Source organism: Fopius arisanus, unplaced genomic scaffold (assembly GCF_000806365.1).
Source record: "Fopius arisanus strain USDA-PBARC FA_bdor unplaced genomic scaffold, ASM80636v1 scaffold00001, whole genome shotgun sequence".
NCBI lineage: Eukaryota > Metazoa > Arthropoda > Insecta > Hymenoptera > Braconidae > Fopius > Fopius arisanus.
Genome location: NW_011887740.1, coordinates 1,644,247 through 1,666,563, shown reverse-complemented (window position 1 = coordinate 1,666,563; position 22,317 = coordinate 1,644,247). Strand labels below are relative to the sequence as shown.

The 22,317-nt window shown below is 38.4% G+C and overlaps 1 protein-coding gene across 7 annotated transcripts in view; it reads right to left on the bottom strand.

Moving 5' to 3' along the window:
• Positions 1 to 22,317, bottom strand: part of LOC105271217 (potassium voltage-gated channel subfamily KQT member 1) — a 54,240-nt gene that overhangs the window by 19,040 nt on the left and 12,883 nt on the right. For 4 of the 7 annotated variants that reach the window (XM_011312649.1, XM_011312737.1, XM_011312816.1 and 1 more), the window contains exons 1-2: positions 8,364 to 8,670; positions 2,889 to 3,429 (exon numbers count right to left, since the gene is read on the bottom strand). The exons of the other annotated variants lie outside the window; for them this stretch is intronic. In XM_011312649.1, the coding sequence (XP_011310951.1) occupies positions 2,889 to 3,429; positions 8,364 to 8,670 (848 nt within the window). Of the gene's footprint in view, positions 1 to 2,888; positions 3,430 to 8,363; positions 8,671 to 22,317 lie in introns of those variants that run through there. 7 annotated transcript variants of the gene reach the window in all.

The following is a 22,317-nucleotide window of genomic DNA, read 5'->3' as shown; positions in this document are numbered from 1 at the left end:
GACTATAATTAGAACTATTCCACTGGATTTGGGTTTGAAATTTAGTTTCAATCGAAAATTCAGAGAAATTATTACAATGAATTGCTTGAAATTAATTAATCCGTAAATGAAAAATTCCACCGAAATTTACTCGGAAATTTGCCGTTATTTAATTATTTTAAAAAGTTTTACGCGTGAAACTTTTGAGGTAAATGAGGGAATCAAGGCCAAGCAAATGCAGTTTTATAAAATTAATGATTAGAGTCAAATAAAGAACATTTTCATTACAATTTCGAGTGTATCTGCTGAGTGTGCTGAAAACTCGCGAATTGACATCAAAAGGCGCGCTTTGAGATGTCGCAGGGCAAATAACAGATATTCTCGGCGTGCTTCGCTGTATATTTACTAGTATTTAGTTTTGTCAAAGGAAAAGTCAAATTAAATAGGATGGGTAGGGCATCTTCTAGGTTTTAATGTCTCCATTGAAGAAACATGAGTGGGTTTTATGATTTTGATGTTTGTGGGTAAGTTTGTACCTCCGATGGTGCTGAGTTGATACGTTCCGGGGAATAAACAGCAACCATCGGGTTTTCAAGGAAATTTCCAACATAAAGTGTTATGATTTTACAATGGCCTCGTTATGGACGACAAGAACGATGAATGTTAAGAGTGCGGGTTTCTCTGGAGGGAACTCAAGTATGTTATGATGTTCATTATAGCAGGATGAGGGCTGGAATTATTTGGATTTTCCGGAAAACCCTTTATCAGTCATGACAGGCAGAACTTTGTGTTGCATATTGCATTTTATCAAAAATAATTCACGTTGCGGATTATATTCCGGGGAGAAATTTTTAATGAACCGAAGCCTTCTTGTCGTCATTGTTACAATGCACCTTTTAAGGTTTCTGTTTGAAAATTTTATTGAATAAAACATCAAATATAAAGAGGCACGCTTACGAAAAAAATGCTGCGCAGTTCAGCTTTATCTGCAGTTGACAAAATTTGTTTTGTGCTTTTTACGGGTTTTAGTAATTACTCGTAATATACAGAGGAGAGTATGCTGAGTCAGTGGGAGATCAAACAAACAATAGCCTCACAGGCAAATATTAGCCAATTGCGGAAACTAGTGATTCTGGTACAGAGAGCCATTGGCCACTGTCGGTTTGTGTTTGTTTTCACTCCATCATACAAAGAATTAGATCCTTCGGGGGACTTGTTCGAATGTATGTGCTGATTGATTTTGTGGTTGGTGAGAAAATTTACCCTCCGGTATTTCGTGTGGAATTTAAACGTACTGCGCATGCCTTCAAAATTCAATATTCATTGAAAAAACCTCGGCCGTTTTAATTGAGGCTTCTAAATTGAAACTGCTGTGAAAGAGAATTTACTATCCCGAAGATAAATATTTTTTAGGAATAGTTGCTAGGGGACACAAGGACTGAATGAGACTCGGTCTGTCACAGGATTTCCGCCAGAATGTTTCATAAGTTGACAGAAATTATCGAGAACTTTCCAAGTAAAATCGTGGGAATTTCCCGTGCTAAAGTAAAGTGGAAAAAATTTATGGAAATTACTAATTAAGAGATACACTTGAAATATCGGATGTACTCCACGTAAGAATAATTTTTTGATAAATAACTCATTGAAGTGAGTACAATTAATCAGTGCGTGAGGTAGATTAATCGATGTTATATGGAATGCACATAATGATTGGAATAGTGACATGAACACAAACGTCGATATCTATCTCTTGGCAGCAGGCTTCCCTAGTGAGGATTCACCACATCACAAGGGGATTCATGAAATTCGACAGGTGTACAAAGACGCAAGATCTATCCCTAGGTACCGCCGCAATCTGTTATGGTACAATTTTCGGCCTCCGATGCACCTTGCAAAATCACCTGATCTGAATAATCATAAATAATTGATGATTCGAATTGATTTCTAGAGTGGTTTTTTCATCGATCATTGTCACAATCCGTAACTCGTGATAAATTGAATTTTCTCTGTGGACTTTCGATGACGTAGGAAAATTAATTATGGGGTCACAAGTGGCATGTTGGCGGTTCAGTAATGGTTCGATGAAAACAGAGTTGTGTTTGGCTCCCCTGGGGCTACATCATTGTTAATGCATAAATGCAAACGGGTTTAAGCCCAATAAGTTTAAAATTCATTACACTCGCCTCGCTGATTTGGTACAAATACAATTGCAAACTTGGAGTTTTCGGAATGTTTAGATGAATATGACAGCGGATATCGCAGTATATTATGGTATATTGACACACCACAATTGGAATTTGTTTTCCTCTAAATTCTTATGTTTCTTCTTGATTCATAAGTAATCGTCTGATTTACTAGGATTTTCAATGAATGCTTTCATATTCAGTGCCGAATGTTATCGAATTTTTTTATTTTGAGTAAATGATTTTTATAGGTTTTCCAATTTTTCAGCTCTGCTGAAGGGTTAATGAATTTTGTAATGAGACTTTCGCAGAAAATTAATAAAAACTCTGGACAATTCATGAGTTTATTTTTAAACGGGGTAAAAACCCTCGGGCATATTCATCGCAATTCAAATATGATAAAATATTTTTTTTTCTCCATTCAATTAAGTTTCCCTTTTCGATCTATCTAATACACTGAGATTGCAAGATTCAATTTCATAAAGTTTAACAATAAATTTTCCATAATTTCCTGAAAACAGGAACGCATAGAATAAATTTCATGATTTCAGAGGAAAAAAATCAGTTTTTTCAATGCGAAAAAACACGAGGATACTTTTATTCGAATAACAAAAAAATCTTCTCGAATTACAAAAAATGTTGACTGAAGTAATCGAAGATTGAGGAAATGACTGCTATAATAATGTAACTTGAGAATAAATTTTTGAGCCGCAGAAAAATACTTACACACTGCAATGATAAACGAAGCACAGCCACCCCCCAGGATGTTCAAGAAAAACATAGAGTCTCTCCTGAAAAGTCTTTCCTTTCTTGTGATGAAACACATATTTAGCTTTAAATGCCTGATCAATGGGCAAATAGATGGGATAATAGGGGTCTGGTACGCCAGTCTGTACGGGAATTGCCGGCTCCTCCTCCACCTCATCATCATTAACATCATCATCAATAATGTCACTCTGACTCTTCTTTCTCCTATGTTTTCTCTTCATGGGTGTTGGTACTCTCTTATGATGCGCCTCGCCAAATCTTGGGGATCGAAAACGTCGTAGAAACGTGAACTTAGTCGGTGTTTCAGCCACAGTGCCGTTATCAGTGTCTTCGGTCTCACTTCCTGGTGTTTTCAACGTCAAATCCTCAGATTCACCGCCAACAAGTTCATCCTCACTCCCTTGAAGTGCAGCATAAGCTGCAGCAGCACTGTACCGCTTTTCCGATAGCCTTGAACATTGGTCCTTACCCCTTGGAAGACTTTCGTTGTACGCGTGACCTAAATACCCAATTAACCATCTAAATTGCTTTCTTTCCACCCCCTCTTCATCCCACCACAATAATTCTTCGTGTAATTACATTCGCTTGGATGAATGATGATTTAATGCTATGATTCGCCAATCTTGGCGAATCAACACAAATCATCTCCTTCGACAGGACTACCTTTCATTAAAATTATTATTCCTTGTATTTCTTGCCCCATGGCAATATTGTATTTCCGATTAATTCCAGATTTAATCTCACACATCAAAATCCCTAACATACCGTTTATGATAAACGGTAATAAAAATCATAAACGGTATCAGAAACATCTTTTCTTTCTTCTTTCATAGAGTCGTTCCGTATCATCATAAAATAAAAATGATAAAAATTATGTCAGCAATAAACTGAAAAAATTCTAGTTCACTAGATTTTTATTCCGTGTAGTCATTAAAATAAACTGCGAGGGGACGAAATAATTTGTGAAAATCCCATAAAGTTGGCGGAAATTACCTAATGCTGAACGGAGATTTCTCCTTCAATATTTTTAAATAGATAATTAGTCGTGCTAGTTGCAATGAATATATTTTTTTGGTATGACGTAAATTTTATTGAGACTGTAACATTTGTGCATTACGTGGATAGTAAACTGAAGGAAGATGAATTTAATGGTAGTCGGAGATGCAGTGTCTTTCAGATCAGGATGCAGGTGGAGAAAATTACTGAGAGCAGTCGTAATTTTTGTTGGAAAGTCTCGGGAAATTCGTGATAAAAAAGTGCTCTTCCTTCAACGATACTTCGCTTTACGAGGGCATTTAGAGGAATTTTACGTGCATTTCCATGTAATTTTAATCGCATTGTTGCCTCCGTGGATATTCTCTGTATTTGCCTTATACCTCCTTTCCTTCAAGTTCTGACCCAATTTGAACAATTAATCATCATTCAATTGCCCTGTCTACCCGAATGACTAACGAAATGACTTTGTAACTCCGGATAAATGAAAAATCAGAAAATTAACGACTACTTTACCATTATCAATTTATCATCGAGGCTTTATAGTATCGTTTCCTCAGGAATTTTATTCTCGTTCTCCTATTTCACACCATCTCATAATTTACCAAATCATCCGATTTTTTACTGCGAGCCTTCTCCTAGATTATAAAACCGATATCGAACGATTTAACTATTCGTATCCCCCGAGGAACGTGTGGATTTCACGGAGTACCTTTCGTGCCTTGAGAATTCCATATGCCGGAATGATAAAGAAATAAAAATTTTTCATCTAAATAATAGATCAGCACATGCTACCTCCAAGCATTGGATTGGCGCTCATGAGAATTATAAATATGAAGGGCCATTGAATTCTATGAATGCGACTACGAAATCGGGGGAAATTTATAAATGTATTCATGTGCGTCATAATTGCCATTCGATCTAGTCGCAATGGTAAAAAAAAATGTTGTGTAAAGTAGCATAACATGGTATACAGTTGAAATATGGTTTGACAGGTGTTGAGGAGAATTCGGCTGTTCTTGGTTGGAGTCGATGGTGGAAATTAATGTAATCACGATAGCAACGGTAATAACTTGTTGAGAAAACTTGATTCTGTACAGGGTATTGTGAAGTTTAGGGTCACTGTTGAAACTTGGGTAAGCTCGGCTAAGATTGGCTAAGACGTTATCTCAAATGTGGTGTCTTTGAGATGAAGCCTCCCCTAGCGATTGCCAGAACTGTAGCTCAACTCTTTGGGAAAGTTTCCACCGGATCTTCCCATGGTAACAGCTAACAGTGATGTCTTATTGTCCTCCATGAAGTTAGATTTCAACATATAACGAATCGCCCACTACGACATTTGGGAAAGACTCGTGAAATCTCGTTGACAATGACCTCAGCTATTCTCGGAGAAATTTTCCTGACTTTTCTCCGTTGGCTCGTGCATTTTTTAGGGACGCTCAGAGACACTGCGGATTAAAATGTCGAGGATTTTCTTGGAAGAGTGAAGATTTTTTTTTTTTACTAATGGTTCAACGGGAAATACTTCACGGACACGAGTATTGAAAATACATCGGGGAACTTCAAAGAGGTACGACGAGGTGAATATTTCGAGAGGATGGAAGGTCCTTCGAGGGTTGTAGAGCAAAATTTCATGTTTTCATAGGAAATCAATGGTTGGTCAGCCGGAAAGGCCCAATTTTCAGCGAAATTCAATCTAAATTTCGAAAAATTTACACCAGCACTGGGGAAGACTTCATCGCAAAAGGTCAAAGTACGTAGAAATCATTTCAGAATGATATTCTTAGTGGAGGAAATATTGTCCTTGATCCAGAGAGAAACATTTTCGCAATATATGCTGATCCTGCGATAAGTTTGGAATTCGGTGTTCCCCATCATGGATGCGGAATTTGGAGATAATATCGAGCGACTCATGCCAAGGCACATACAATCTGCATAAAATGTCGGAAGGACCGGAATCGATTTCACTGTATTTGACGCTCACAGGAGTATGTATGGGATTTTGAATTTGGAATAATGGAAATTGTCACGCTATTGTTTGAATATCAATATCAAATATTACGATGTATTGAAAAAGAATATGGATCCCATCACTGTGGGAAATAGAGCATGACTCAGAGGATTAAAAAGTGCATGGAAAAAAATGGATTTCATATTGGAGAAAAAGATTCTGCTTTTGAAAATGAAAGTCCCGCGATTTACGTGGAAATTTTTTTGGGTGAATAATTATTTTAGATTACTAACAGATTAAACCCTGACTGAGAGGACGCGAAGTTACTATGAACATCGACAGGAAATAAATGAATGGAAATTGTTGTCGTCTGACGGTGATTTCGGTAATTGCCGGATCACGAGAGAAAGAAAATTGCCAGGAGGATGAGCGGTGGGGCAAGTGTCGTTCAAGTTTTCTAATTGCGAAGAAACTTGGGGTAACTACGAAAACGAGATGGACTTGTGCCACGAGGTTAAACCATTCCGTAAATATTTAAAACGACAAGTACCAGTCGGTTTGATGCATATGATGAGACTTATGCACATTCAATAGCAACTCCAGACGAGGGAAAATTCTCTGATGAGAATTATTCTCACACCTTCCATGAATTATACTTGGAATTTTCAGCAACGTACCCTGTCAAATATTCAATATTTTGAATATTGCAGGGATTTAATCTTGTATCGTGGGGAGATGCATTTAGGATCATAAGGTTTTTTTTACACGTCGTTTTTGCCGTCCGCATTTGTTCTTTCAAAACATCTATTTTGTAAGTACTCGAAGGGGAGAGGGTATACAATGGAAGCTTTCAAATGCAACTTGTGCCGCATGATGTGCACTTGAAACTCCGTAGCTTTATATTTGTTGCAAGTTACATGGAAAAGAAGTTCGAGCGGTAGAGAATGAGGTGGAAAAAGTGATGAGTGTTACGGGGTGCAGTAGTTTGAGTGGTGTTCGGGATTATGAACCTGCGAGTAATATTCTCAAAGTAAAACAAAATATTTCACCGTAAAAAGGATTTTTTTTTTTGGGAAGAAAAATAAGAAAGATCCGCGAATCATACTCTTCAGCATTGTGAATCATCCTGTTTGTTGACAAGGGTAATGCGACACACGGTTAATCACTTCAAAAATAATTACCTCGTTAAATTTCAAGCCCCATTAATAAAAGAACTATCTTCTCGCCATGGACCAGTGGCATCTCACGTTCGTAATAACGCGCACACTTTATATCATGTGCTCATTGAATTATTATCCGTAATGCTGAGAACAAAGACGTGCCTTCTGGCGTGGAATTCATGTGGGTAACCACGTGTCAACGGTACATTTACCTTTGATCATAGTGCGATCTCTATCCCATCCTCGTTTAAATATGTCGGAAATGCTGAATTATGGGTGTTAAACGGTAGGAGATATTCAATAAAAATTTCGGAACCCATAATTTGGCTACGCGGAGTCAAAAATTCACACGTGACACTTTCGTGTGATTCAGCAAAAATTCCGAACCGAATCCGAATTTTGACGAGAACGTCCCGTAATTTTTCTGTATTCACGGTCACAGAACCGTGAGGATATTTTTCGTAATTTTAACTGAATATTTTTCGGGTGTAAGTAGTACGAGTCAGCCTGAGTAGATCCCTCGTTCAGTGGACATCCAATGTGATCTAAAGTTTTCCCCTCGGAGAGTTTTCACGATTACACATTAGCCACAACGATCGACAATTGAAACACGGTATGCAGGCTTAATTGAGCTACATATAGTTTAGTCGTCTGTGAGGGTCATACTTGGGGGCTGAAAGAACAATGCGAAACTCCTCACTCTAATTAATGAATGAATTCAATTTTTTAGCATGCTCTCCTTCACCTTTTTCCCCCACGTAACAAAGGAGTGAGTAGGTTTTTTCTCGTGAAACATCAACAAAAGTTTCAGCCCTCTGATTAACTCCGACCTATTCCTAGTTTCAACATGGCTGCCGTCCCAAAGTGAAGGAAAAAATGCCAGTTTGAATATTTGATCTAGACCACTGATAGATTCAATCTACCACCCAAATTTCCACCCTTCCTCCATAATACTCAATTAAAATTGAAAAAAATGCAGTTGATGAAAAAATGTAAAAAAATCGATAATCACAATGAGTCTCATAATAATCCCTGTAAAAAAAAACTGATGAAAAAATGTACTGCAAAAAAAAAATGATGAAGCGACGGGATGAAATCCTGGTCGTACGTTTCGTAATTTTTTTTTGTTGGAAAACAATTTTAATGTTGTTCATGATTTCTAATGTCTTATTGAATTAATTCCCTCAGTTCAAGGTTACAATTTTGTGCAGGAGAAGCCCCTGACCACAAATGACAGGATTCGTTACACCCATCCATAAAAAAAAAAGTCGAATGTAATTACACGCTGAATTGATCGATTCATCGATCGCAGATAGGCTTGGTTTATACCTGGTTGATTGATGCATCTTTTATGTGTTTGATGTGCCTGACAATTGACGTGATGCTCCGGTGGACTGTGTGGATAATGGGAATGTTGAAATTGTGTCTGTTGTTGGTTAATCGGTGCCTTAAGTACGCTCAAAACTAAATCCTCACGTGACGGTACTATTCTCGTCAGCTGTCGGCTCTGCCTGAACAGTGTTTCTTGTTCACCCCGGTTCATCCTGAATCGTGAACGGCGATGTAAATAAAAACCGGGATAACGTTCACGTCTCCCACCACCCGGTCCACTCCCTAGCATAACAGCCTGCAACATAACGATTTCGGCTGTCCCGTTTGCATTGTTACACCGAAATTACTACAACGGTGAACAATCGGGATAAACATGACCCGGGTCATGGTTCTAATCCTTGGCAACGGAGGTACGATGATTGTCCCTCAAAAGATTACTCAGCGTTTATTCAACGCTAATTACCACCAGGTGCTCGTAACAATTACGATAATGAATTTTCAAATTCCTCGAGAAATTTATTCGGCCATCTGAGCTAGGTCGGAGCGATTGATCAACATTGCGAAAGAGAATCCCTCATGGGGAATGCAAAATGACAGCTGGAGAATATTCATTGGCAGTTGTGAGTTAAACATTTGAGCGGAGATAACAATCATCCAAAATTATCCCTTCATCAGAACTCACCCACCAGCAGCTCATCACAATTTTACATTTAATTTTCACGAATGACGACACGTACCGCGCTGTATTTCGTTGATGATTTAACAATTTGTTGATTTAGGACTGATGTCAATTAAGTTATGGATACTCCTACTTCCTAATTATGCAGAGAGCACCCTCCCTATTCAATTCACCCGATCCTTGTTAACTATTTATTTCACCGTCTATCTGGAACACGAGACTATCCGAATATGCAATTTACCATTGACCCATCAAATCACATTGATGTAAACTTGAAACACCGTCAGCACAATTTTACTCTGTCATCACTTCACTTTTGTAACTTCAGTCTCATCACTCATACGTATTTCCACTTGGTAACTAAAATCACAACCGATAGTATCCACTTTGTAGACAATCGTTGATGTGAAAGACAGTCCAATTCTCACCTGAGAACTTTCTTGAATAGCTCGGACCCGACAATGAACCGGGCATGTATCATTCTAGTTATTGGCATTCTCAGTGCGTACGGATTTTTCAAGTACACGTAATCACCACTGGATAACATCCACTCAACCACTCTATTCACCCACTCAACTCTTTTCTCCCTAATTTCACCTCATTAATCAGCGACTCCATCGGCGGATAAGCGGATAAAAACTTTTGCTCCTAATGCCACTAACTTTACAATTATCTATTCACAGAACTATCAAGTTTGCCGTTGTTTATTACCCCCTTCAATTACTCCACTCTGTTAAAGGGGTTGCATTACGTAAACCTCGTTGTCTTTGTTCGCGGTTTTTCCCACTCGCCGGCTATTTATGAAGTCCTATTGGAATTTAATGTTCTTAAAGTACCCCAAGGTAATTACATTAGCCAACAGTAGGCCTCCGATATATCCGGATTCACCGTGTTATTATGGATTTTTGTCGAGTCTTTCATGTTCTTTAAAGTGACGATCCGAGTGTTTATCATCTGCTTTGACTTTAGTGTCAACGAACTGAATATCTCGCTCTTGATAATATTATCGACAGAATAATGGAGTGGATTCAATCGATTGTGAAAATATTTGAATCACAGAAATTGATGAGCGTCTCGAATCATCTTGCGTCATGCTTATCACAAATATTTTTCACTCCATCTCCTGGAAACGGTGCACTGATGTCAGGGTAATTGAAGCCAGCGGAGGGAATCGGTGTCACCCCTGCACTCGGAGAGGTTTAAGTGCAAAGGTGAAATCCACATACGGGATGCCTCTATCCGGGTTACTCAGTGCTTCATGAACTCCAATATATTAACTGGTGAGTTCCCGTGTCTATCCTCTGACCTTTCGTATGGGCACATCATTGAGCCTCACATTCTCCGCTGATTTTAAACTTCACTGGTTTTTATACAAGTGGCATTGGAATTTTTGAGTGATTCAGTGGCTCAGGAGGATTTCGGCGTTAATTACAAAAGCAAAAGAAATTTGTGGCGATCGAATGACTACTGGTGACGAGGGGCGATCCACACAGGGCGACAGCTCGCAACCAACTGTGGCTCCTAGCCCTCTCTGTAGTTCCTCACTTTACCACGATATGGGGGGGAGGGGGTAGGTATCCGTTATATATATTGGCTATATACACTTTGCGGTGGCTCTATGATTTTTTCACATTTTCCATTTCAGCAGGAAAACCCCCGAAAAATTAGGCGAGTCCTAATCCTAGGTCAGGATTACAGAATTTTCATTCAATTAGGATGAGTTTTTACTGATCGATTTTATTAGGAATTGATTTGATTGATTGTATGGAGGGATGGATTTGTTCGAGGCTGATAGTTGTATGTCATTGCAGGGGTTTTTTGAAGAATCGTTGAGTCATTTGGTGGGCATAAAACCCCAATGCTGAGTAACCGAATGGATGAGTGATTGAGGGAGGATCGGTGAGTGAAGAGGGTACCCCAAAACAGTACACGCGCAAGTAATCCTTGGAGGAGGATCGATGGCAAATGTGCCGGAGGGGATTTCGCGTTGGGAGGTAAAAAATGCTGGAATAAAAGGACCTCTTTTCAATTTATACTCGTTCTTCGCCGCATCCTTCTTAATTCAGAGCCATTGAAGGGGCTCGGGAAAAATTCTGTCGGGATTTTATTTTCTTTTTCTTTACATTATCATGTGACGATCCGAGATTTTAAATAGAGGATTTTAGGAGGATTTTCTATTTTTTATTTTTGGTCTTGGACTTGGCTGGTTAATTGAACCGCGCCGGGGATTTCGGGACGATGGATTTTCCGGTAACCCGGTAAAGCCGAGTCATGGAGAATTATTATCGCGTTGCGGTAATGAGTGCTGAGTACGGGAACTTTTGAATTTTAAGGGCTTACGCTTTTGCCTCGTCCTGTTTAATGCCCATGTGTGGAGTTAGCGCTACTGGTGGCATTGTAATCGTGAAAATGTGGATTTATATAATTTTTAACTTTTCAGGTAAATTGTTTCTGACGTGAACACTGAACAGCTGTTATCCATCTTTTTTTTTGAAAGGTTGTAAAAGGGAGCTTTTGTATGCGAACCATTTTACCTTTATCCCTCTTTCATTCTCTCAACAGGGGTAATGCATTCTCTCCAAGTGATCGCAAAAACACTAAAGTGTTACGATCGTGAGGCAATTCTTTCTCACCCCAAGTTGTTACTCTTGTTATTGCGTCAATGCTCAACATTTTTCGTCACACGACCAAATCGAGTGAGGTGGGTTAGAGCTGCTAGTTTGTTCTTTCACTTTGCATAGTTTTGTGTGGAGACCAAATGGGGGCCGGTTTATATGTACCTTTTAAAGTACAACGGGGACAAAAGGACGTGAGTGCCGGGGGTAAGGCGTACAAAGGATGAAATAATATGTGGGCTCTTCCTAAAAGTTTTACCACTTTTCGAAGCGACTTCTTCTGCTCTCGTACAGAGCGCCTATCCACAAATGCAGTCACATTTTCTTCTGTTCTATTTTCAGGAACACGCATTACTCAGTCTCTTTACGGACTCAGGTGCCTCTCGTCTGTTCTATTTTTTACTCCTCTTTATTCAGAAAATTTTTTCTGTATCCAACATTTTTGTGGACATTGCGTCATTACGGTGTGCCATTTCATTCATTCTTTGTATATATATATCACATGCATTGACGTTGCAGGAAAGTGCAATATATTCATGAAATTGAAAATACACCGGGGAATAATTGAAAATAATTGACAATACGAGTATCTTTTTTCGTTTTGTTGAAGTTTTGATAATTGAATTTCATCGGTAAAGGGTTTGCATTGTTGGCATCAATATTTCCAATGATTCTGGGGGAACGTGGGGTGGATTTTTTTTTTTGTAAGGGTGTAGCAGGGGATGATTGATGGTTACGGGGCTTGATTGATGTCCAAAATAATGTGGCAAAAAGGGGCGATAAGAATCGTTCTTGGAATATTACTGTTGCATGAAGTTTCCGAATCTCTAAGCACAACGTTACGATAATTCACAGTGGATTGTTCGGCTGTGTCGACGACACCCATCGGGGCGTATTTCATCTACGTGATAATACCATTTCAGTTTCTATACAACTTGACACCAAGTTTACGCCATTTTCGGGAGATGAGCTGTTTACACACGAGTGCTCATGGTACGGGTGCGAGATCGTTGGAGCTATCTAACCACAGGAGTTGTTATACAAAAGAAATCCTCAAATCGGATTTATTCGATTGTGAAATCAAACGGCGACAAAAAACATAAATTCAATCTAGTGTCAAATCCTCAAACTGAAAATAATGATCTCCGAAATCCAGAGGCTCTCGTACACAATGTATCCCTTGAAAACTATCACAGTATTAACGTACTTGATAACCCAGGGGAGTTGAATATTGATGGTGATATTTTCGTGGATAAAATCTAATGAAAAATCCCTGGAGAATTTGAAAGCACCCGGAGGGAACATGGGGGACGTGTGTTGTTGCTTTGACTTTAAGGTTTCAGCAACACAAATTCCCTAGTGAGTTAGCGAGTTTTGTGGGCTGGGGGCAATTTCAGTACTCCATCTTACAACTCACTCACGAGCCTTGACACCCACCCCCTGGTACATGGAAAGGAGTGAAGTTTGTCATGAAATGCTAACTAGTTCTCTAACCCTGATCCAGGCTGGCTGACGAAAAATTTCACCTCCACCCCTGGTTTTTACTATCCGTAGTTTGCCTGGCGGCTCTATTTATAGTCACGAACGGTCGATAGCGCATGGCAAAGTGGTGGCCCCCGCTTATGCATCGCTGCTCGCGTCAATTTCATCTTGCCATTTAAACTACTCAACTTGCCGTAAAAGGCCTGTTTACCCGTCCTTATCGCACGCTTCGAGAGAACGGAATCGGGGGAACGACTGGTCAAACGTGTCTAGTTACACGCGATAATCGGGCATGAAAAATCATCGTAAAGGCTACGGAGATGGAAAATATACCCGCAGTATTATGAGATCACCGCGATTATTGTCTGACATTTATACACCATTAGTGTTACACTCCTGATAAAAATTTATTCTCATTTCAATTACATAATTTGGAATTGAATTTCAATTAAAAACGCTCACTAAATAATTCATTTATCCTGATTATTCAAGAAAATTGGGTTTTTTATGCTGAATGATGATTTGTTTAGAAAATGAAAACTTGAATCAAAAACTTTTCAATTTTAGTGTTTGACGCATCGTAGGGAAAACCCGAACTTTTCCTGATCGAGACCTCTCGCCGGAATTTCTAAAGAAATTCTGAATTCCTCCATCATCTCTTTTTCGAAGTGAACCTCAAGGAATAAAAAAACGTAATCGATTCACCCGGGTTCAAGTGCGTGACTGATGATGAAATTCGCTCGGTCAATATCATCCGTTTTTATGTATATATTATGTACGTGTGCCAGACAATATGTCAGTGCGCCGTCTGATCGTGTACATGATTTTTCCACTGCGACTCGACCACTGGAGTGTACAGACAGTGATCTTGAACGTACTTTTGTACAGCCAAGGGAATCATAGAGGTTCCATTGTTCCTATTGCGAATTGTCTGTTCTCTCCTGGGGAATGAAAAGGGGAAAAAAAAAAGAGGGAAGAGAGCCAGGGGCTTTGAACCCCAGAATCGAAAGCACACGTGGAACAAAGGAGACTGACGTGTATCCGACGAGAGAGAATGGCATAAAACAAATAGAAAAATTCATACGAGTTTGGTTGTTCGAGAATGAGAAACTATTCAGCGGTCAGTCCAAAAATTGACGAAATTCGTTCATGATTGATTCATAATTTAATTACCATGTCATCAGGCATTCCGTGAATTGTCAATTAGCGGGAAGTGCATTGCGTCGAGTGCGTTTTATTTCCCGAAGGTAATCGGAGCTTTGCCATTTTTTTATCAATCCATTTCACGCCCAGTCTATTTTCCGTTGTGATTGTTTTTTTATGCCCCGGATAATCCAATTCAAATATGCAACATGAATAATGTTATATTTTTGTTTCGCACTTTGGTATAGAGCGTGACGTTTTTCATATTGCACGTGTGGGTAATGGCTTGACCGAGGGTTGGAGAAGTACAAGTGAATGACGTTGAATTGTCTTGAAGAAGGAAGCGGTTAGAAGAGGATGAGGGGGATGAAGGGGAGGAAAGGGACTAAGGGAAGGAAGGGAGGAATATTCTACGTATGGGAAAATAGAAGAAAAAGCAATTATCATGGTCGGTCTTCCAACTCTATAAAGTTGCACTCAAGTGCCCTTGACCGCTTCGAGTATTGTCCAGTCTTGGTGGAATATTTTTATACCCACCGAGTTTGTTTCTCTTTCTGGTCTGTGTGTATCGCGGTTATTATTGATTTGTGTATACATGGGGGTTGTGGCAAGGGTAGCAGTCAATGTCATCGATAATGCGCTGTTCTTTCTTGTCGCAAATAACGTTAATTTGGGTTCAATACTCGCGCAGTGTCTATCACGTGTTGAATTTATAGGCGTTATTTGCAGACAAATAGAGAAGCGCGTCCAAGGGCTGGGGGGAGGAACTTGGCAAGGAGTTTATGAAGCCCTGAAGTGATTGACGATTAGAGAAATGTGGGGAGAAGTCTAAACAATAAAGGCTGCGCAATGGAAATGTATTGTTGGCCAAAGGACCGACTATTAATTCGGTCATTCAATTCAATCCAATTTTTATAGATTTTAGATCTATTTGGTAATGCAACATTTTTTTCAGGGGATCAGTTGTCGAGCATTATTCAATATTGTCGGAATGTGGATATTGATTTACTTTTTTTAAAACAATTGTTAGTTTTAAGCAAAGGATTTTTCAATTATAGGGTATTTGTTGGGGGTTTTGGGAAAAGAAAAATGTGTGGAATATTATTCATGGATTGTATCGTATGCCCAAAGATCGGGAAACTTCATCATCAATTAAGAGTGAAAATTGTTTTCCAAGTTCTAGAGAGCACCATCGACTGCACTTTTTACTCTTGAAGACCACTCAATCTTGCAGGAACTCATCGGATTCAAGGAGCATCTTTATTGTTTTCGGGGAGTTTCAATCCTGAGGAAAATTGCCGAGAGCCCTTCAATACAAATTTATATACGACACAAACAATTGAAAGTTGGCGGATTGTCTTCATGAAATTCAAAGGACGCCATCAGAGCACCAAATTTGGAGGAGAGTCAAATAATTTGGGATTCAAAAGCCATTAGGATTCTACGGCGCTTCTTCAACCCAACGTTTACCTTTGAGATGTTCAAAATTTTCAGACGACGAGAGTCTACTCCTCAAATACATATATCAATAATTCGCTGTGATCAAGAGGCAACTCAAACGAAAACATGATTTCTTTTCGTTTTTCCATCGATTGCGTTCACATCTTGGGAAAGTTTCTCTCGAAAGTTTTCAGCAGAATGGGGCACTTCATCATTTCTACGAAAAATCGCAAATGGGATTTTGGCTTTCATGCACTAGTAAGAATTTGTTGAAATTTGAGTCATAATATCAACTGAATTTTCCAATTATTTTGATTGGATTTTCGACATTTGCGCGTTTTTTTCGGAATCATACGCACTTTAAAATAGGAAATTACGAGATCATTCAAAAAATTAAATGATTCGCAGTTCTACATAAATTCCATTTCACTTTTTCGTCATTAAAAATTCGAAATGTAATTCTCCAAAAGTGTTTTTTTTTAAATAAAAATGATGTAATTTAATGTAAAAAGAATTTGGTTTTGAATAATTGATTTTATACTAAGTTCTCTCTTCAGATAAAGTATGCGAAACCTATAAAATGTGTGAATTTCGGTAAGAAAGAATGCTTAACCCGTCGGGATAATCTTTCATAATTTTTTAATGCGCCATGGGAGCGTCATTGTCACGAACTCTCGTGACTGTCGGCCAACAATGAAAGTCATTCCGTGGCTCATTAAAGTTTCGGACAGTGGATCTTCTTGGATTAAAGGGAATCAAAAAACTTGGATGGCCCATATTTATGACACTTCCCCCCAGACTATGAGTGAAAGACGCGTGGGTTAAGAGGAAGTAAAAGCGCCCGTTTTCTTACCGTGTGAAATACATTGTTGCCTACCGAATAACCTACTAGACTAATCGATATTCACCGAGGAATCGATATTACCCCAGCAAGGCCACCGTCCGACCCTTTTGCATTATTTATGTCGAAATGGATGGCTTTATATGAAATGAAATATTCTATCCTCGCACTAATGTACAAAAATTCCAACCCATCGGTATCGAGATCTTACGGATATTTTTTATCATGGTGCAATCATCATTTGCATCTGACTAATCACTGGCCGTTGACGTGCCATGTAATTCTACATTTTTTCTTCTCGTATATACGTCTACAAGTTTTATGATCCTCTAGGGGCGAATAAAATAGATGTACAGTAGAATCCCGAATCCCAGAAGAAATAAACCACAGAAAAAATACACACACGTTAATTTTCCTATGGTCTATTAAGTTGAATGGGTTTTAACACGTTTTGGAAATCTCGGCTATTTCTTTTCCCTACCGACAATCAAGCGGAAAAATAAATTTCTCTCGTATTTTTCTAATCAATCGGCTGGTGAACTCGGTAATTTCCGAAGCTCGTGTGGAAATTTTCATTGTATATGGAAATTTGAAAGATATTTCAAGTCATGCGAAAAGTTTGAATGAGACGATGCATGAAGGAATGTGGCATTACAAACTCCATTGGACTGTTAAGGGCAATGGAGAGAAGGTGGTGTAGAGAATTTTTTACAGCATTGAAGCATTTACACTTGAATGCTTCAGAGGACTTTGTCGTAAAACGATATATCGGTTTTTATAAGGGTTTCCACGAGTTGCAATTTGCGAGGGCACCTGAGACGGTTTCTTTATCGCTTGGAGTTTGAGTAGTTCTCCCTTCTGGTCGATGTGTTTTCCCATGAAAGGGCCGGAATAGTCATTCAAATTGGACCTCAACTTTTGATTCAGCAAGCTTTAAGGCGAAGGATCTGCGTATCCGTAACTTGGGCAAGAAATTTAATAACATGAAATGTTCTTATCATTATTCGATGAATTAAATAGTTCATCCCGAAGAATGCTGAGGCGAGGATCATGGGCGAGCCTCGAGAATGGAATGCTTTCATTATTCAGTTTTTTCAACAATATAAAATTTTTTAGTGAAATAATTCATTAAAGTGGAAAAATTTAATTTTATTCCAGCAGGATTCCTTGGAACAACGGATTTAAATTCGATGCATGTTTGACGATGGGAATATTTCAGAATTATTCTATATTTCCGAAAGATACACCGGAAATTTCAGACGAAAATTTGGAATAGAGCCGAATTTAGATGAGAATATAGATGAGATAGAAGCCAAATGGATTTCAATTAAGATCCAATAAACTTTTTATAATGCTGTTCTGTTATGACTCTAGGATATTCTCCATCAATTTCTTTCGTCATTCAAACCGAATGAGTTTTGATGAATCCACTTGGAGAAATGAAATGGAGAACAGTTCGACTGCACCCTAGTTCTCCCTTCAAGAATAAAGCCGTACGGCTGAATATATAGGTTTTTCCCTAGAGTATTGTTGAGTAAAGTAAAAGGCCAGAAAAAAACCGATTGAATTGAGAATCTGTTCAGTAAATTTGCGAGATTTGCACAGTCCTATATATGTGGCTTTCATTGGTCATTGTTTTTTGATTCCAAAAAAATCCTTTCTATTCAAGTTCTGAACACCTCAATTTCGTTCCTCGACTTCAATCATATTGAAATTTACGAGCAAACTGTTGAATTAATTGGCTCATTAATTACGCGGAGGAATGAATATGGAAATGACATTAGTGATTCATTCCCAGTCCCGACAAATTATCATGTTGACAAGATTTATTGCTGTTACGAGTGTCACGTCATCGTATCGTTAAATCACCGGGTATTATAACTAAATGAAAAAATTGTTCTCTCGCCGGTTTTTTTTATTCGGAACATCAAATTTTATTCCAGTCATCCATAGGGATGTGGGTCACGATAGTACACAATCAGGAAATAAGGGGAGAAAAAAAAACCATCACTGTAAACTTCAGAAATGGTCATACATTATGCAAGCCATTATAAAAGTGAGAAAATCAATAGTGTGGTCATGATGATAGTGTTCTTTTTTCCTCTGTTCCACTATTATTCACTCCATCTCAATGTGTACGTCCAAAATGCTTTTTGCCAGTAGTATAAAAACGTCCTTGAACTTTTGCGAAGTCATTAAACTAACACTCCGTTATGAGTTTAGGACGAAACTCTAAGACGAAGAAAAATCACGCGCAAAAGGCGACACGCCGTGAGATAAGATTAAATAAACTATTTAAAGATAATTAAAAAATATTTTTGTTTATCTTATCTGTCTGCTCAGCTCGAAGGGTGCATTAATGTTGATGCCAATCAACGATTTTTTTTAAGCTCGAAATTTTATTACGAGCAGTTTTTCACTGTTGTTGATTGACAGGCATCAATTCAGTTGAATCAATTGTCATTATTTTATTTATTGAATCCAAATATAAAGAAGTTTAATTTCAAAGAGTATTGTAAAATAAAACTTTTTCTAGTGCGTTTTGTCCGAAGGCGAGTTAAATTGCAGATTTCAGAATCTAGATAAAAATTGTTGAATTTATATTTTTTTAGCAGTGGATGTATGACCCCTGAATTACTTGAAATATAATGTACCCCTCGCACATAGACTTGGCGTTTTAATGGAAGGGGAGGTGATAAAACTTGGCGTGGTGAGATATTCAAATTCCTTCAATGGGATTATGCAAAGAATTAAAAATAATCGTACTCCTTGTTTTTCACCCCTGAATTTCATGGGGATCCTTTATTTTTTAAATGGACGAATAAACGGAGAATATTCGGTATTGTAAATTGGCAGTAGGCAAACGAATTGACTGAAAAGCAATGAGGGACGCCTACGGCTGTTTTTTTTTATTTATGGAAGCGTGAGTGCGTTAGATAGCGTGAAGTATTAGCTTTATTTTTCTTGATGATAAGAATTTTCGTGTTTTAACACGAAAATTGGATATATCGGTGGAGACTTCCAACAGGAACCACCGGTGGTTTCGGAAACCGGAGGAGACCAAAGTCGATAGAAGTTGAGAAGGTGTCGATATATCCGTTTCACGCCGTGTCCTCTTTCGGATTTTATCAATGTTTGGATTATGAAATTTTTGCGTTTTAGGAATGAACTCTCAATGAAACTCGATGGAATATGCCGAGTATTTTCAACAAGTCATTTCATACTAATAGTGGCGAGAGAGAAATGTGTAGGGATGATGGTTTTCGACGTTTTCATCCGCTAATTAAATTAATGCAGAATGGAAATACGAGATACGATGGAATGGATGAAAATATCAAGTATTATTGGAACTAATTGCCGGAACTAATTTGTTCATCATAATACGGATTGACCTAAATTTTCCAATCATTAAAATTTAATAAGTTGATTATTCTGGAAGTGAAAAAATGGGGCACATCATTCATTTCGAATTTATTAAAATATTGTGAGGCTTTTGGCATTTGAAGAATGACAGGATTTATTAATCCGGAATGTTGATCCGGAATCTTCGTTTTCTCTACGAATTTTTCATGGGGAAAATCAGATGATTTTGGTTTAATTCTTTTGCTTCCGCATGGAAGATTTTTTAAACATTAAAATGTGAACTGGAGAGGAGCAACTAATTGTGGGATTCATACACAGTAAACTCTCGTTATAGTGGATTGGGTTGGATTATTTACATTTTGTGGCCCAGAGGTAGTAGAGCGGGTGAACCGAAAAATACGCCAAAACAGAAATTGAGGAGAGGTGCACCTCTACGGGGATTTTAATGTATTTAATTTCAATAGTTACTGAAAACTCAAAGTATCTGTTTAAATATGATATTTGAAATTTACGGTTGATGGTTGATCTTTTGAGGTGTGTTCATCCAGTGGATGGGTTACCCTATAAATCAATCGACCTATCACCGACTGATCCGCAGTAGAAGTTATCATCACATCATCGAACCCTCAACTACGCTCGATAAGTGGAAAAAGGAGAATACCGACAACCAGGAAGGGGAAATAGGCATACAGACTGCCATCTGTTCGTCTCACTCCAAGACTAGTCAATTGGCAAGTGCACAAGCCCGCAATAGAGATTGAAAAATTATTCAAAAAAGTCTAGTGCTGACCAGGAAAAATTGACAGCCAGGAAATACCGTGATGGGTCGTGAAGAACATTTCATTTAAATAAGAGAAAAATTGGTGTTTGTATTAAAATTTTCTTTCGGCCGTCACTTTGCGTCTCTTTTGTAACGCGCGACTATAATTTTTTTTTTATTTTTCTCTGTGCTTATCCCAGTTATCATAGAATGCAATTGATGTTTGAGGCGACGTGCGCACGTGGTGTCAATCGATAAACGACTCGGAACATACGTAACTGTCGATTAGGCGTTTCGAACCCCTAATTGGGGATGGATTCCACCCGCGTGGATGCATGCAACTACCCATTACACAAACTAACAAGAATAAAGTGCCCCCGCAAAAAAATCTAAACGTCAATTACTATTTCAAACCCATACGTCAGCCCGTTACTTGTCGTTTTTAATCTGGTAATTAACGAAATTGAAATAATAATTGACGTTTCACTGTTGGAAAATTATACTGGAATTTTCAACAATTCTTCATTGATGAATAATTTAATGCCTTGAATGTTCTGGTAGTTCTCAATTTCAATCATTTTTCAATAATTCAAGATTTTATTGAAAAAAAATTATTTCTTGGAATGACTTCGCGGTTGAAATAAAAAAAAAATCGCGATCAGTACAGAACGCGTATTTCACGGTTAGCTGTCTCCATAAAGTCGCTTATCAATCAGTGAATAATTAGGCAGCATGCGAAAAACTCAACGGATATCCGTAAAAAATCGAAAACCCATGTTTTTCAGGTCAGCATGATCCATCGAGGTGGCGAATGACAGCGATAGTATCACGTTTAATGGATGTTTTATCGTTATCCGGGAATATCGGTATCGCGTGATTCAGAGAACCAGATGGAGTGACCTGCGGGCCTATGTACAAACGTGCACAGAGATATTCTCCATTGATGGCAACCGCAACACGCGTCAACGATTGATCAATGTATTTTATCGTGATGTTATGCAGACGACAACAGACCATGTACATTATGCAGTAATGATGACATTACATTTTGATGGATAAAAAATGGAGGCGCTTTAATGTTCGCATTGTGACGTTTTGTTGCTCCTTCAGAATACCCGTCTCAATCGCTGCATAAAAGCCACCGGGCTAGTAACTGTTGGGTTGGGGATGATAAACTACAGAGAAAGGCGATTATAATACCTTTCCAAGTATAAACTCATGAATTGTGCATTGTATGGAAAATTCCAGCGAGTTTTCTCGAATAAGTTTTCCACCGGGCCAAGGTACATTTCGCCATCAATCTTTTCATGATGTTGACAATTACTTCTATTATTAAAGACGGGATGAAGATTGATGGAGGTGGATGACGGTAATCAAGTAGGATTTTATGATGAGACTCGTGAGTGGCGGTTTTGATGGAAAAATTGTGGACGGAGGTATGGAAGATGTATTGGGGAAGGCACAGATTGAGAAAGATTCGCCAGGGACCATTTCGAGCTCAAAGATGACGTTTATCTCGTTTTGCTGGCGATAATAGCCTCATCATTTCATATTATCTGGAGATTGCGAGGTTGTGGCTCCCTTTGGGAAACGTTTGGACGCATCGAGCAACATTGGACGACAAAGGT